This window comes from Scyliorhinus canicula, chromosome 4, assembly GCF_902713615.1.
Source record: "Scyliorhinus canicula chromosome 4, sScyCan1.1, whole genome shotgun sequence".
NCBI classification, from domain to species: domain Eukaryota; kingdom Metazoa; phylum Chordata; class Chondrichthyes; order Carcharhiniformes; family Scyliorhinidae; genus Scyliorhinus; species Scyliorhinus canicula.
The window spans coordinates 74,646,595-74,661,819 of record NC_052149.1 but is presented as its reverse complement, the minus strand read 5'-3'; the positions used below and the strand labels follow the sequence as shown (position 1 = coordinate 74,661,819).

The following is a 15,225-nucleotide window of genomic DNA, read 5'->3' as shown; positions in this document are numbered from 1 at the left end:
ATGGACAATGTCAGGAAAGCAAGCAGACACAGAGCCTGTATGCGTATTAAGAAGGCAACTCCCAGACGAGACTGAAACTGTAGGTCAATTAACATATTGATGGCCCATTTCCGGGAACAAAGGAAGACACTCAAGTAACTGATAATATTGCAGACACCCCGGCCCAGAAAGACACAAACAAAGCAAGGCCAACGGCCACCAAAGACATGCCCAGCCATCAGGGCACCCACCCCTTTATTGGTCAAGATCAATACGAGTGATCAAGATACAGCCCAATTAATCGGGGCCAAGTTCAAGGCCCGCCCAAAAGCCCGCAAAGCCCCTTTGGGTATAAGAAGCCCCCCCCCCGAGAGAGAATCGCTCTCTTGGACTCGGCTCCCGAAGTGGAGAGACCCGTCCACCAGCTGGACCAGAAGCAAGTAAGTCCAAGGACAAGGCTCGCCATCAGACGGACGGCCTTAGCTGTTCTGTTATATCTTCGAACCCAACAACCTCCGATCCGAACAACGGCCATTGTTCCTCTGACTGAGTGGGCACCTGAAGTTAAGTACAGGCATTAGCGTTAGAGATAGCTTAGTTTGTGGTATTTTGTGCATGAGTAGATATTACTGTGTGTATAAATAAATAGCATTGAGTTTGAACTAACTAACTGGTGCATTGGTTCTTTGATCAGTATTCGGGTTTGAACCTTGTGGCGGTATCGAAAGATACCCGACGACTCTAGAGCAAACATAATCAGGATTAAGGAAGGCGACCATATTGACCGCTGTATTTATAACCAGATAAATATAGCAACAGTTTGCACATTCTCCCCGTGTTTGCGTGGGTTTCACCCCCACAACCCATGAAGATGTGCAGGCTAGATAGATTGGCCACGCTAAATTACCCCTTAATTGGAAAAAATGAATTGGGTACTCTAAATTTTTAAAAAAGAAATAACTTATGGCGTGCTGACAGAAACCTCATTAGCTTTTGCCTCAGCAACATCTATCCGGTTGGCCACTGGAGATAACTTAGAGGCAACAGCCTTCGCTTGAAATACCGTTATGAGCGTTTGCAGGGTATGTGTTATCCAAATGGTCTAGCTGAATGATACTTTCATTAAACCAAAAGGTTGTTTATGCCTTCCATTGATTCAAGGCCTGAGACAAGGCAAATGAAGGACAGACAATTATCACAGGAGTGAATTAGTTAAGACAACTGGACTAACCCGCTTTTGCTATCAGCAGAAACAGTAATCAGTGAAGCTCTGTGATATCAGACACTGGAGTAGAACACAGCTCCGGGAAAGTACTGGACGACGAAGGGTACTCTGTCGGTTGTGTCCTGTGTTTGTCTTCTGAGGAGGTTGGTACGGTTTGTTGCTGTGGCACGTTGGAACTGTCGATCGATGAGTCGAGTGCCATATCCCATTCGTACGAGGGCATCTTTCAGCGTCTGTAGATGTCTGTTAAGCTCCTCCTCGTCTGTGCAGATCCTGTGTATACAGAGGGCTTGTCCATAGCGGATGGCTTCTTTAATGTGTTTAGGGTGGAAGCTGGAGAGGTGGAGCATCGTGAGGTTATCCGTGGGCTTGCGGTAAAGCGAAGTGCTGAGGTGACCATCCTTCATGGAGATAAGTGTATCCAAGAATGCAACTGATTTTGGAGAGTAGTCCATGGTGAGTCTGATGGTGGGATGGAACTTATTGATGTCATCGTGTAGTCGTTTCAGTGATTCTTCGCCATGGGACCAAAGGAAAAAAATGTAATCGATGGTATCTGGTATATAACGTCAGTTGAAGGTTCTGTGCAGTAAGGAGGTCTTGTTCAAACTTGTGCATGAAGATGTTGGCATATTGAGGTGCGAATTTGGTCCCCATGGCTGTTCCATGCGTCTGGATGAAGAACTTGTTGTCAAAGGTGAAGACGTTGTGATCCAGAATGAAGCGGATGAGTTGCAGAATTGCATCTGGAGATTGGCTGTTGTCGGTGTGAGGACTGATGCTGTTGCAGCAATGTCGTCGTTATGGAAGATGCTGGTGTAGAGTGCCGAGACGTCCATTGTGACGAGGAATGTTCCTGGTTCAACTGGTCCATGGGTGCTGAGTTTCTGGCAGAAGTCCATCGTGTCGCGACAGAAGCTGGGTGTTCCTTGTACGATCGTTTCAAGATGCCCTCGATGTAGCCAGAGAGGTTCTCACACAGAGTCCCATTGCCCGATACGATAGGTGGCCTGATGTGTTGGCCTTGTGTATTTTCGGGAGGCAGTAGAGATCTCCAATGTGGGGAGTACGTGGGATGAGAGCACATAGGGTGCTCTGAAGGTCTAGATCCATGGTCTTGATCAGTCTGTTGAGTTGGCGGATGTGTTCCTTGGTCGTATCTGCGAGTAACTGTCTGTCGTGTTCCTGGTTGTTGAGTTGTCGGTATACTTCTTTGCAGTAGTCCGTTCTGTTCAGTATGACGGTGGCCCCTCCTTTGTCTGCTGGTTAGATGATGATGATGTTATGGTTGGTCTTGAGAGTGCGGATGGCGTCGCGTTGTGCTTGGGTGACATTCGGGGCTGTCTTGAGAATGCGACTGATGAATGTGGCAATGATGCGACTCAAGCCATCAGGTCACCTCAGCACTTCACTTTACCACAAGCCCACGGATAACCTCACGATGCTCCACTTCTCAGCTTCCACCCTAAACACATTAAAGAAGCCATCCCCTATGGACAAGCCCTCCGCATACACAGGATCTGCTCAGATGAGGGGGAGCTTAACAGACATCTACAGACGCTGAAAGATGCCCTCGTACAAACGGGATATGGCGCTCGACTCATCGATTGACAGTTCCAACGCGCCACAGCAACAAACCGTACCAACCTCCTCAGAAGACAAACACGGGACACAACCGACAGAGTACCCTTCGTCGTCCAGAACCTTCCCGGAGCGGAGAAACTATGACATCTTCTTCGCAGCCTTCAACACATCATCGATGAAGATGAACATCTTGCCACGGTCATCCCTACACCCCCACTACTTCAAACAACCACGCAACCTCAAACCATTGTTTGCAGCAAACTACCCAGCCATCAGAACAGCGACCACAACACCACACAACATTTCCATGGCAATCTCTGCACGACATGCCAGATCATTGACATGGATACTACCATTACACGCGAGAACACCACCCACCAGGTACGCGGTACATACTCGTGCGACTCGGCTAACGTTGTCTACCTCATACGCTGCAGGAAAGGATGTCCCGAAGCGTGGTACATTGGCGAGACCATGCAGACGCTGCAACAACGAATGAGCGGACATCGCACGACAATCACCAGGCAGGAATGTTCCCTTCCAATCGGGGAACACTTCAGCAGTCAAGGGCATTCAGCCGCTGATCTCCGGGTAATCGTTCTCCAAGGCGGCCTTCAGGACGCGCGACAACGCAGAATCGCCGAGCAGAAGTTTATAGCCAAGTTCCGCACACATGAGTGCGGCCTCAACCAGGGCCTGGGATTCATGTCGCATTACATTCATCCCCCACATCTGGCCTGGGCTTGCGAAATCCTACCAACTGTCCTGGCTTGAGACAATTCTTTAACCTGGGGTTACCCCTATCTCTGGATCTGTAATGACTTAATTACCTGCAAATGCTCACATTCTAAGCATTGTCTTGCATCTTTGAATTAGTCTATATACATGTTTCTGGAACATACCTCTTCATTCACCTGAGGAAGGAGCAGTGCTCTGAAAGCTAGTGTTTGAAACAAACATGTTGGACTTTAACCTGGTTTTGTAAGACTTCTTACTGTGCTCACCCCAGTCCAACGCCGACATCTCCACATCCACAGATGTTGCCAGACCTCTCGAGTATTTCCAGCGTTTTCTGGTTTTATTTCAGTTTTCCAGCTTCCGCAGTATTTTGCTTTTGTATTGAATAGGTGATACTTCTCTCTACTCTCACCTCTCATGCTTCTAAACTCAAGAGGGTGTAGGCTTATTCTACTCAATCTTTCCTCATAGGACAATGCAGGAAACCCAGGAATAAATCCAGTGACCTTTGTTGTATCCCTTCTCAGGCAAGTGTGTGCTTCCTTTCTATTGTCAGCATACATGGATACATTACACTCAAGTCGCTTCATCTAAAACTTCATTGATATAGATTAACTATATTTGAGGCCTCAGCACTGATCCTTGCAGTATTCCACTAGTAATGGCCTATCAACTTATAACCTATTCCTGTCACCTATTCATGCTCATACATTACTCCCAACCTTTTGTGTAGCATCTTCTTGCATGTCTTTTAAAAATCTAAATATACTGCATCCACTCTTTTCGCTATCCTGCTAGTTGCATCATTCACTTTCTCTGCAGTCAACTCTTTTAGAAACATCATGTGGGTCTTCAATTCAAAGGAGTGTAACATTTTAGTCCATTAATTCCTCCAGTACTTTTCTTCACTGGTATTACTTAATTTATGTTTCTCATTAAATCCTTAGTTGCCCAGCAGTTCTGGTATTTTTTTTGTCTTCTACGAAAAAGACATCAAGTACATGTTCGATTTCTGGGCCGGTGCCATATTCCACATTGTAATTTCTCCTGTCTCAGCTTCTAATGGACCCACATTTATTATTGTTACTCTCTTCTTTTTCAAGAACTTTTAGAAGCTCAATCAATTTGTTTTTCTATTTCTGATTAATCTATGGCAGCATGGTGGCACAGTGGTTAGCACATTGCAGATTCTTCATTGTCGCTGGGTCAAAATCCTGGTAACTCCCGCCCTAACAGCACTACGGGTGGACCTCATGGACTACAGCGGTTCCAGAAGGCAGCTCACGACCACTTCTTTATAATAATCTTTATTATTGTCACAAGTAGGCTTACATTAACACTGCAATGAAGTTATTGTAAAAATCCTCTAGTCGCCACATTCCGGCACATGTTTGGGTACACCGAGGGAGATTTCAAAATGTCCAATTCACCTAACAGCATGTCTTTCTGGACTTGTGGGAGGAAACCGGAGCACCCGGGAGGAAACCCACGCAGATATGTGGAAAACGTGCAGACTCCGCACAGACAGTGACCCAAGTCGGGAATCGAACCTGGAACCCTGGTGCTGTGAAGCAACAGTGCAAACCACTATACTACCATTAGGGATGGCCAATAATTGCTGGCCCAGTCAGTGATACCCACATCCTATAAATGAACAAAAAATAAAAATGCCACCTCCTTGGTTTTCCATTTTGTCCGTCTTTTCAAAATGTCAAGAATCCTAAATATTTATTTCCCAATGTTGGTCAGCATACATCTCTGTAATAGCTAATAGATAATAATCAATAGCTCATTTTCCCATGTCATTAATTTATCTATCTTGTTACGAAGGCTTCATACAGTCAGATAAAGTATCTTTAATTTTAACTTGTTACCATCTTTCCCCGATTTAATTTATTAATTGATGCACCATTAACGTTTAATTACCATCAAACGATTTCTGCCTTCTTGTCACTTTGTGCTTGTCCTTACTCCAGTCAGTACACCACTCTATCGCCATAACTTTTCTAATGCACTTAAAACTTCCCCTCGCCTGAACTTTCCACCACATCCCTTCTCCACTTTTTAGTTTCAAGTCCTATCAGCAGCCCTAGTTCATCAATCTGCTGTGACATTGGCCCCAGGGTAGTTTAATTGACGGCTGTCCCAATGGGACTGTTTCCTCTGCCAGTGGCCATGACTCAGAAATCTGTCTCCCACACCACTCTTTCAGCCACAAGTTCAACAGGGGCTGGTTTAGCACATTGGGCTAAATAGCTGGCTTTTAAACCAGACCAAGGCAGACCAGCAGCACGGTTCAATTCCCGTACCAGCCTCCCCGAACAGGCGCCGGAATGTGGCGACTAGGGGCTTTTCACAGTAACTTCATTGAAGCCTACAATAAGCGATTTTCTTTTTTTTTCAACTTTCTGATCTACTTCACCCTGTGCCAATTTACAAACAGCACACACCGTAATTCATCTATTATCTAAGAGGTTTTACTTGTTAGTTTGGACGATAGCTCCTCAAAATTCCTCAGCAGAGTATCTTTCATCATTCTACCAAATTAGTTGGTCCCTTTTTCGTTCTTTATTCTTTTATGGGATGCGAGTGTCTCTGGCTAGGCCAGCATTTGCTGCCCACCCCCTGAACTGAGTGGCTTCCCAGGACACTTCAGAGGGCAGTTAAGAGTCAACTGCGTTACTGTGGGTCTGTAGTCACACACAGGCCTGATCAGGTAAGGATGGCAGATTTCCTTCCCCAATGAGACATTAGTGCACCGGATGTGTTTTAACAACAATCGATGATAGTTGCAATGGTCATCATTACTGAGATTAGCCTTATATTCCAGATTTATTCACAGAACCACAGAGAGCAGAACGGGCCCTTCAGCCCATGGAATCTACGCCAACAAGCAAAAAACACCCAACTTCCATACCTAATCCACGGTAGCACAGTGGTTAGCACTATTGCTTCACAGTGCCAGGGTCCCAGGTTCGATTCCCACCTTAGGTCACTGTCTGTGCGGAATCTACACTTTCTCCCCATGTCTACGTGGGTTTCCTCCGGGTGCTCCGGTTTCCTCCCACAAGTGCCGAAAGACATTCCGTTAGGTAATTTGGACATTCTGAATTCTCCCTCTGTGTACCCGAACAGGCGCCAGAATGTGGCGACTCGGGGCTTTTCACAGTAACTTCATTGCAGTGACACCAATAAAGATTATTATTATCCCATTTGCCAGCACTTGGCTCATAGCCTTGAATGTTATGACATGCTAAGTGCTCATCCAGATACCTTTTGAAAGGTATTGAGGCAACCCACTTCCACCACTCTCCCAGGCAGCGCATTCCAGAGTATCACCACCCTCTGGGTAAAAACTTTTTCATCAAATCCCCTCAAACCTCCTGCCCATATCCTTGAACTTGTATCCCCTTGTGACTGACTCTTCATCTAAGGGGAAAAGCTGCTCCCAATCCACCCTGTCCATGCCCCTCATAATCTTGTACACCATGATCAGGTCGCCCCTTCAGTCTCCTCGAAAACAACCCAAGCCTATTCAATGTCTAAAAATTCCATCCAAGGGAAATGTCCCATATACTTTCACCTTCAGAGATTAATGGACAAGCACGCCAAGGTCCCTTTGTTCCTCAGAACTTCACAGCGTCATGCTCTTCATTGAATACTTCCTTGTCAATTACTCCTTCCAAAATGGATCACCTCACACTTTTCAGGGTTAAATTCCATCTGCCACTTATCTGCCCATTTGACTATCTTGTCTATATCTTCCTGTAACACAAGACACTCAACCTCGCCCTTAACCACCTGGCCAATCTTTGTATCATCTGTAAACTTACTGATCATACCCCCACCTAGTCATATATGTAATTTAGGGGGACTCTGCACAGATCCCTGTGGTACGCTTTTAGACATTAGCTTCCAGTCACTAAAGCAGCCTTCTGTCTCCTACAACTAAGCCAATTTTGAATCCACCATATCAAATTAGCCTCTATTCCATATGCATGTGCCTTCTTTACAAGTTTCCCATGCAGTACATCAACTGCATGACCCTCATCTACAAATCTGATACCTCAAAAGAACAAAAAATAATGCAGCACCAGAACAGACCCTTCAGCCCTCCAAACCTGCGCCGATCATGATGCATGTCTAAACTAAAATCTTCTGTAATTCCGGGGTCCGTATCTCTCTATTCCCATCCTATTCATATATTTGTCAAGATGCCTCTTAAATGTCGCTATCTTATCTGCTTCCATCACCTCCCTCGGCAATGCGTTGCAGGCACTCACCACCCTCTGGGTAAAAAAGGCTTTCCTCGCACATCTCTAAACTTTGGCCCTCGCACCTACATGTCCCCTAGTAATTGACTTTTCAACCCTGGGAAAAAGCATTTGTTTATCCACTCTGTCCGTGCCACTCAATTTTGTAAACCTCTATCAGATCACCCCTCAACCTCCATCATTCAGTGAAAACATTCTGCGTTTATCCAACCTCTTCTCAGAGCTAACCTCCAGACCAGGCAACATCCTGGTAAACCTCTTCTGTACCCACTGCAAAGCCTCCACATCCTTCTAGTAGCGTGGCGACCAGAATTATACACAATATTCCAAGTGTGGCCAAACCAAAGTTCTGTACAGCTACAGCAGAACTTGCCAATTTTTATACTCAATGCCCTGGCCAATGCTGTGTGCCTGTTTGACTACCTTCTCCACCTGCATTGCCACTTTCAGTAATCTGTAGACCTCTTACACCCAGATATCTCTGCTTGTCAATACTCCTCAGGGTTCTGCAATTTACTGTATGATTCCCACCTGTATTAGACCTTCCAAAATGCATTACCTCACATTTGTTAAATGCCATCTGCCATTTCTCTGCCCAAGTCTCCAACCGATTTATATCCTGCTGTATCCTCTGACAATCCTCATCACTATCCGCATCCCCACCAACATTTGTGTCATCCGCAAACTTACTAATCAGACCAGTTACATTTTCCTACAAATTATTTATATATACGATGAATAACAAAGGTCCAAGCACCAATCTCTGCGTAACATCACTAGTCACAGCCTTCCATTCAAAAAAGCACTTCCACTGCTTTACGGTGTCTTCTATGGCCAAGCCAGTATCCATCTTGCCAGCTTACCTCTAATGCCCTATGACTTCACCTTTTGTACCAGTCTGCCCCACAGTCCAAAGATGTGCAAGTTAGGTGGATTGGACATGATAAATTGCCCTTAGTGTTGGGTGGGGTTACTGGGTTATGGAGATAGGGCAGAGGTGTTAACCTTGGGTGCGGTGCTCTTTCCGGGAGCAGGTGCAGATTCGATGGGCCGAATGGCCTCCTTCTGCACTGTAAATTCTATGTAATGACGGACCTTGTCAAATGCAAATGCTTTACTGAAGTTCATGTAGACAACATCCACTGCCCTTTCATCAATCATCTTTGTCGCTTCCTCACAAAACTCGATCAAGTTAGAGACACACAACCCCTCCTTTACAAAACCATGCTGCCTATCGCTAATAAGTCCATTTGTTTCTAAACGTGAGTAAACATCCTCAAAAAATTTCAATCAAATTTGTTAGGCATGACCTCCCTCTGACAAAGCCATGCTGACTGTCCCTGATCAAACTTTGCCTCTCCAAGTGGAGACAGATTCTCACCTTCAGAATCTTCTCCAGTAGTTTCCTCACCACTGACATGAGATTCACTGGTCTGTAGCTCCCTGGCTTATCTTTCCTTGTTAAATAGTGGAACCACAGTAGCTGTTCTCCAGTCCTCTGGCTCCTTCCCCATGGCCAGAGAGGAATTTAAAAATGTGGATCTGAGCTTCTGCAATCTCCTCCCTCATCTCTCACAGAAACCTGAGACACAATTCATCCGGACCTGGGGATTTGTCCAATTTCAAGCCTGCTAACACCTCCAATACCTCATCACTCCCCATGTCAATTTTCTCAAGAACCTCACAGTCTCTTTCCCGGAGGTTTCCCAGGCTGCAAACAGAGACCTGGATCTGAAAGGTTGTTTTGAAGGAAAGTCTGCATAAAGATAAAAGCCTCTTTTCTTTCTCTTGGTATCCTCAATACCTCTGGTCATCCATGGTTCTCTAGGCTTGTTACTTCTTCCAATCAACAGAGAGGGAACATGTTGGGCCTGTACCCTCCCCATTTCATTTTTGAATTCCTCCCCCCCTACCGCCCTTGCACTTCAAGTTCTTCTACAAATGTGTGGCAATGTCTTTAACCCTGGAACAGGCAGGCACCACAACCTTGGGGGCTCCTGGTCAAGGCTGCAGAGAACAATATCTATGTCCAACTATTTTACATCTATCAACAGCACATTTATTTTCACTTCCCGCCAGCCATCACCCCCCCCCCCCCACAAACTTGAATGCATCCTGTACCAATGTATCATGGTCAGGTTGTTCATCCACCTTATTGCCTTAGCCAACATCCACACAGGGAACAAGAACCTCACACCTACTGGATAAAAAGGCTGAGGCTTCTGCATCTGTGCAACTGGTCTGCTTAACTCATGGTCACATTCTGCATAATTCGGTGCCCTGGATCGCATGCACCCCACAAACTACCGCATGCTGCTGTAGTGACACGCCATCTGCATGGCCATCCCTCCAATTTTATTTATTTAATTAACATTTACCTTTTTAAGTTGTGGCATTTTAACTAATTATTTGATCGAGTTAAAGTTATAGGTAGATTAAATATTTCTCTAGAACACTAGAAAAGTACTGGAGAAAAATGCAGCATCTCTTCCCACTCTGCACAGAATTCCCACCCTCACCAGATTCTCAACATTTACTAAAGCAAGCTGAAATTAAAACTGAAAATAATGGAACCGCTCAGCAGTTTTGACAGCATACATGCAGGGAGAAACTGAGCTCACATTTCAAGTTAATGACCTTTCATCAAAACGGGAATACTGAAAAATACTGCCAGGCTTGCAAACTTCCCAGTGACACAGCAGTGACAATGTCACTCTGGAGTAAGGTAAGAGTCTGCTGAAGGCACTTTTGCATCTTTAGGAGTCTAAATCCTCTTCAATATCACATTAGATTTACAAAGTGCTTGGGTTGTCCACTGATTCTGACAAACAATTCAGAAATAATCCCAATCGTTTTGGATACTTTTGAGATCATTAATATTCCTCTGCACTCAGGTTCCAGGCCCCAGAAGTACTGGCCATGGATACATTGCTGCATATCCTCTGGTGTACCACCACTCACATAGACGTTCTGCTGTATTAAATATACTGAAGCAAAGTTTTGCAAATATAAAATGTATAATATAGATGAGAATGACCATACTATTACTTTAACACAATTACAATTGACCCCAGGCAACACAATTCCACCTCTAACTTGACAAATTTTAATCCCAAACTTACTTTTAAATTAATGGAAGCTTTGTCAAAAATCCTTGCGACTCTAAGTGTAAAATGGAAATGTAACGAATATATTACAATTAATGTACCTGCTGCTAATTTGTGTCCAACATGTCTTATTTCTGTCCCAAACTAGGTAATTACTCAATAAGGCGTTTAATTGTTTTTGACTTTGCATTTTAACTGAAAACATTCAGTTTCCTGGGCCCTATAATGTGTATGTCAGCCATGGCTTTGTTGGTGGCACTCTTGCCTCGCACTCTTGGTGAGTGCGGTTCTCGGTTCAAGTCCCACTTCAGGGCTTGAGCACAAAAATCAAGACTGGCGCTCCCGGTGCTTTCAGATGCAGCTTTAAACCGAGTTGAGGCGAGAGTAAAATAAATCTTAACCCTATTTCAAACAGGAGAGCAGCGGAGTTATCCTGTCAATATTTCTCTTTCAAAGTGGTCATAAAGGCTCGCTGCTCATGATCACATTGCTATCTGTGGGAGTTTTCTGTACGCAGATATGCCGCGTTTCCTACCTGGTAGCAGGGGGTTTCGAAAGTACTTCATTGACTGTATAGTACTTTGAAGAGTCTGCTGGTTGTGTAAAGCCCTATATTAATTGACGTTTTCCTGACTAATTCTCACCTCCAGCCTCTCCCCCTCCTTTAAGCTACTCCTTAAAGCTACCTCTTTCACCAAGTTTATGGTCACTTGTCAGAACACCCTTTGTGGCTCCGTGTCAATTGCGTTTGCCAAGGCCTCTGCAAAAGAAAACCTTGGAGACGCTGGGCTGCAGGAAAAGAGCTGGAAATGCCCGTTGCAGATGTTGGAGGCAAATGACCATTCTGTGTTTCATTTACGTTCCCCCGATTTTTATTTTTTACGCACGATAGGAATGAACAGGGTGCCAGCCATCCGTCCTTCCAAACTCTTCCGCAATCTGTCGAAGCGTAGGAGCGATCGTCTTTTAAAACCTAGAATACATTCTTTCACCCTTCCTATCCACTCCGTGGCTGTGGAACATGACAAACGACACGATCTCCCTCTTCCCCCAACTGTATCTGACAAACCGAGGGAGCGTGATTTAAAAACCGAGTTCCCAGCAGAAGTTCAACAAATGGTCAACACCATCAACTCCTTCCTTCAGTTTAAGAAGGGAAATTCCACTAATGTGACAATTCTTCCTTCAGAGGGGATCTGAACAGTGACTGCGAAAAGATTAATAGAGTATGTTTCCTGTGTTAATGAAACATGTATATCCAAAAATGTAACAAATATACATAATTTAATATATAACCATGCACGCAATCAATCCTAATATTTACATAATCCTGAGCAGTTACGTATTTTTCTCTCCAATGTAGCCAGCATACACTATAATCATGCTGGTTATTAATAACAAATGCTGATCAGTTTCAATGGAGTGAAATGGGTTCTTGTACATTACTCACCACTTCCTTGTCGAGTGGCTGCGCGTCTTATCCGGTGATACTCCTCGGTAAACATAAAATAAAACCCTCCAAATCCTTTTTTGCCTCTCGGCTAGAGAAAGGCCCCAGGAGCCCTCGGATTCCGTCAGGTTTCTAGTTTGAGAGAGCCTATGTGTTTATTACGGAGGGCAATGGAAACTTCCAACTGGGCCAACACTCGAAAGCCCAGCGCGAACACGCCTGTACCGAGCCTGTTTGCCCCGCTCTGCCCTGCCCCCGCCTCGGCCTGCCTCGCTGTCTTTGGTCGCAGCTCGGATGGGACACGGAGCGTCAGGTCACACTCTGAGCATGTTCGCCAATCAAAGAGGAGTGTCTGAGCCCGCCTCTTCCAATGGTTCCTTGGGAGTTGTAGTTGATTTCTTGTTGGACGAGTGGGGCGATCAATTCTTTTTGTTTGTAATTCAATTCTAGAAGACGAAGTATTAAAACAAAAATAAACATTCTTGCAAGTCTGGATCGAGGACTCTATAAAGAGCACTTTGGGATTCGCAATGATGGATCCGCAGACAGAGTCTGACCAAACTGTATTGATACACTCCGGGGGCCGGACGGGGTTGGCGCATTCTCATCAATGTCTATGTTGTGTCTTTGATGTAACGAGCCGGTCAGCAGTCGTTGGCCAGTCCACTGAGCTGCTCCACTGCGCACTTCTCTGTGCAGCAAATGCCCTGGGTTCAACAAGAACATGCACTCCCGGCACCGCCTCAAGGCATTTAAACATAAACTATAATCCATGCATGAGGCCCAATCAATGTTTGCCGATCACAATAAGACCGCGAATTATATCACTTGGACTGAAACTGGTGGTTTCTGGCTGTTACAAACTCCAGCTTCTTTAGAACAGTCCCCATTCCGCACTTTACCAGCAGTGACAACCCCGCGATCTGAAGTCATATTGGGGTCGAAACGTTAACGGTGTTTCTCTCTCTCTCTACAGGTGCTGGGGGTTTTCCAGCATTTTATGCTTGTTTCAGAAACCGGCCTTCAGATTTCTAAAACAAAGCAGTGGTTCAGCAAGTAGAGTTTAATTTAACAACATACCACTCCGAGACTCAAGTTCAGGAAAATTGGCAACGATTGCAAGCAAGCCATCAGGAACAAATGGAAATCGTTACGCGTTTTGATGGAGTGCGTGAAGTTAAAAGTGTTTTTGTTTTGCCACCGTAGTGCCTACAGATCTATTTTTCTATCATTACCTTTACGTTTCACTATCAGCTTTCGGAATGCTAAATATCGAACTCCTGTTGTAGATAAATGACTTGGTTCTATAAATCACATGTTTGAAAAACAAAATGCAGAGCGCGTATAGTAAGGCACGTTCCATCTGACACGATTTTCAACCCTAATATATTGTTACTGGGCATTTGGTTAAATGCGAAATCGTGTTTTCAAGTTTATAGGTGTTGATTGTGGTTGTTTCTTTGAAAATAGATTTTACGATATGGTATTAGGGGTTAAATGGAGATGCACCTACGTAGCCAGGAACTAATAAGAGGTTAATTGGGATTAATGTTGTTTTGTGTTTGGATTTAGATTAATGCAATCAGTTTTTGTAACCAAAGGGAGAAAGCAAAAAGAAAATTAAGTTGACTATTTCAGAAAATTGTTCTTTAAAAATAAACACTTAAAAGGATTTGGAAATATTGTTTTGCTCCCAGAAGAAGTGAGCACACAAAGGCGAAGAAAGGAAAAGTTCATTCAGTCATTACGACAAGTTCAACATTTTTAAAAGTGATTTAATTTTCTTAAAACAATTAACACCAACTCGATCGCTGCATTATATGGCAATAGAGTAAGGGATGTTAGTGGGCAATGTCGGATGCAAATAACATACGGAGGACGTGAGGGGTCTTGTTTCTTCAAAATAATATCACAGCGGAACGCTTGGTAAGAGCTAAAGGCAGACTTCATTTTATCTGGGGACATTGTTCAGGGGCGGTGTTGAACATTGTTGATGTTGAGATAAACGTGCCCTGTTCCCCTCTGCTTAAGTGTTCACCATGTCGGGACATTAAACCAGTATAAACAAGTGCAAGTATTTGTGATTTTCTTTGTTTGTTGGATCTTTATGTTTAAAAGTGTTAAAATTCTAAATGCCTTAATAAAATATTTTCTTTAAAAAATCAAGTGCAAATAATTGTACTGCGTCTAATCTCTTGGGCCAGTAAAAGAACAACTGTAACTGTTTAAAATTTCTGGTTCCAGATCCGAAAATTCCCCACCATGAAAAGACTGTTGTTTGTTTTTTTTAAAGTTTTGCAACCATACAAATATTTGACATAATACAAGACTGGTCAAGGTTAGTAACAGGTTCTTATTGCCTACGTGAAAATTAAACATCAAAGTAATTAATTGTGTCGAGGAATTTCAATCACATGATAATGCACTGCGCAATTTCTTTGGTGATTTAAATAAATATTTACCAGGTCTGCTTATTATCCCAGTTCAACAAGAGTGATTTTAAAGTACCGTTTTTGTTTTGATCAGTTATGTGCCCACAGTATGTACACTTCGAGTTATTTGTTGGCATGAGCTTTACTGGGGGGAGGAGGAGGGAAGTAAACTGTACTCAGCTGGAGTGTAACAGAAGGGGCAATATGACCAAAGTACAACACCCACAAAAGTTAAAGGGGAGGGACTTCCGCATTGAGGCTTGCGTAAAACAGACGCAAGTGCCAGAAAGTTTACGTAGATTGGCGATATTTACCGACAGTGCTCATGGCTGAATTGGCACTTTTCCATCCCATATTGATTTTTTTCTAGGTACGAACGGGAATTGGTGCTAAACTCACACAGGGAGATGTACCTCTGGATTTCGCTAGCACCGGA

The 15,225-nt window shown here is 44.1% G+C and overlaps 1 protein-coding gene across 2 annotated transcripts in view; it reads right to left on the bottom strand.

Annotated features, from left to right (window-relative positions):
• The window catches only part of jak1 (Janus kinase 1), a 195,960-nt gene that overhangs the window by 179,637 nt on the left and 1,098 nt on the right, over window positions 1-15,225 (bottom strand). Inside the window, exon 1 of one of the 2 annotated variants that reach the window (XM_038794474.1) lies at window positions 12,358-12,918. The exons of the other annotated variant lie outside the window; for it this stretch is intronic. Coding sequence (XP_038650402.1) covers window positions 12,358-12,412 — 55 coding nt within the window. The 5' untranslated portion in view covers window positions 12,413-12,918. Of the gene's footprint in view, window positions 1-12,357; window positions 12,919-15,225 lie in introns of those variants that run through there. 2 annotated transcript variants of the gene reach the window in all.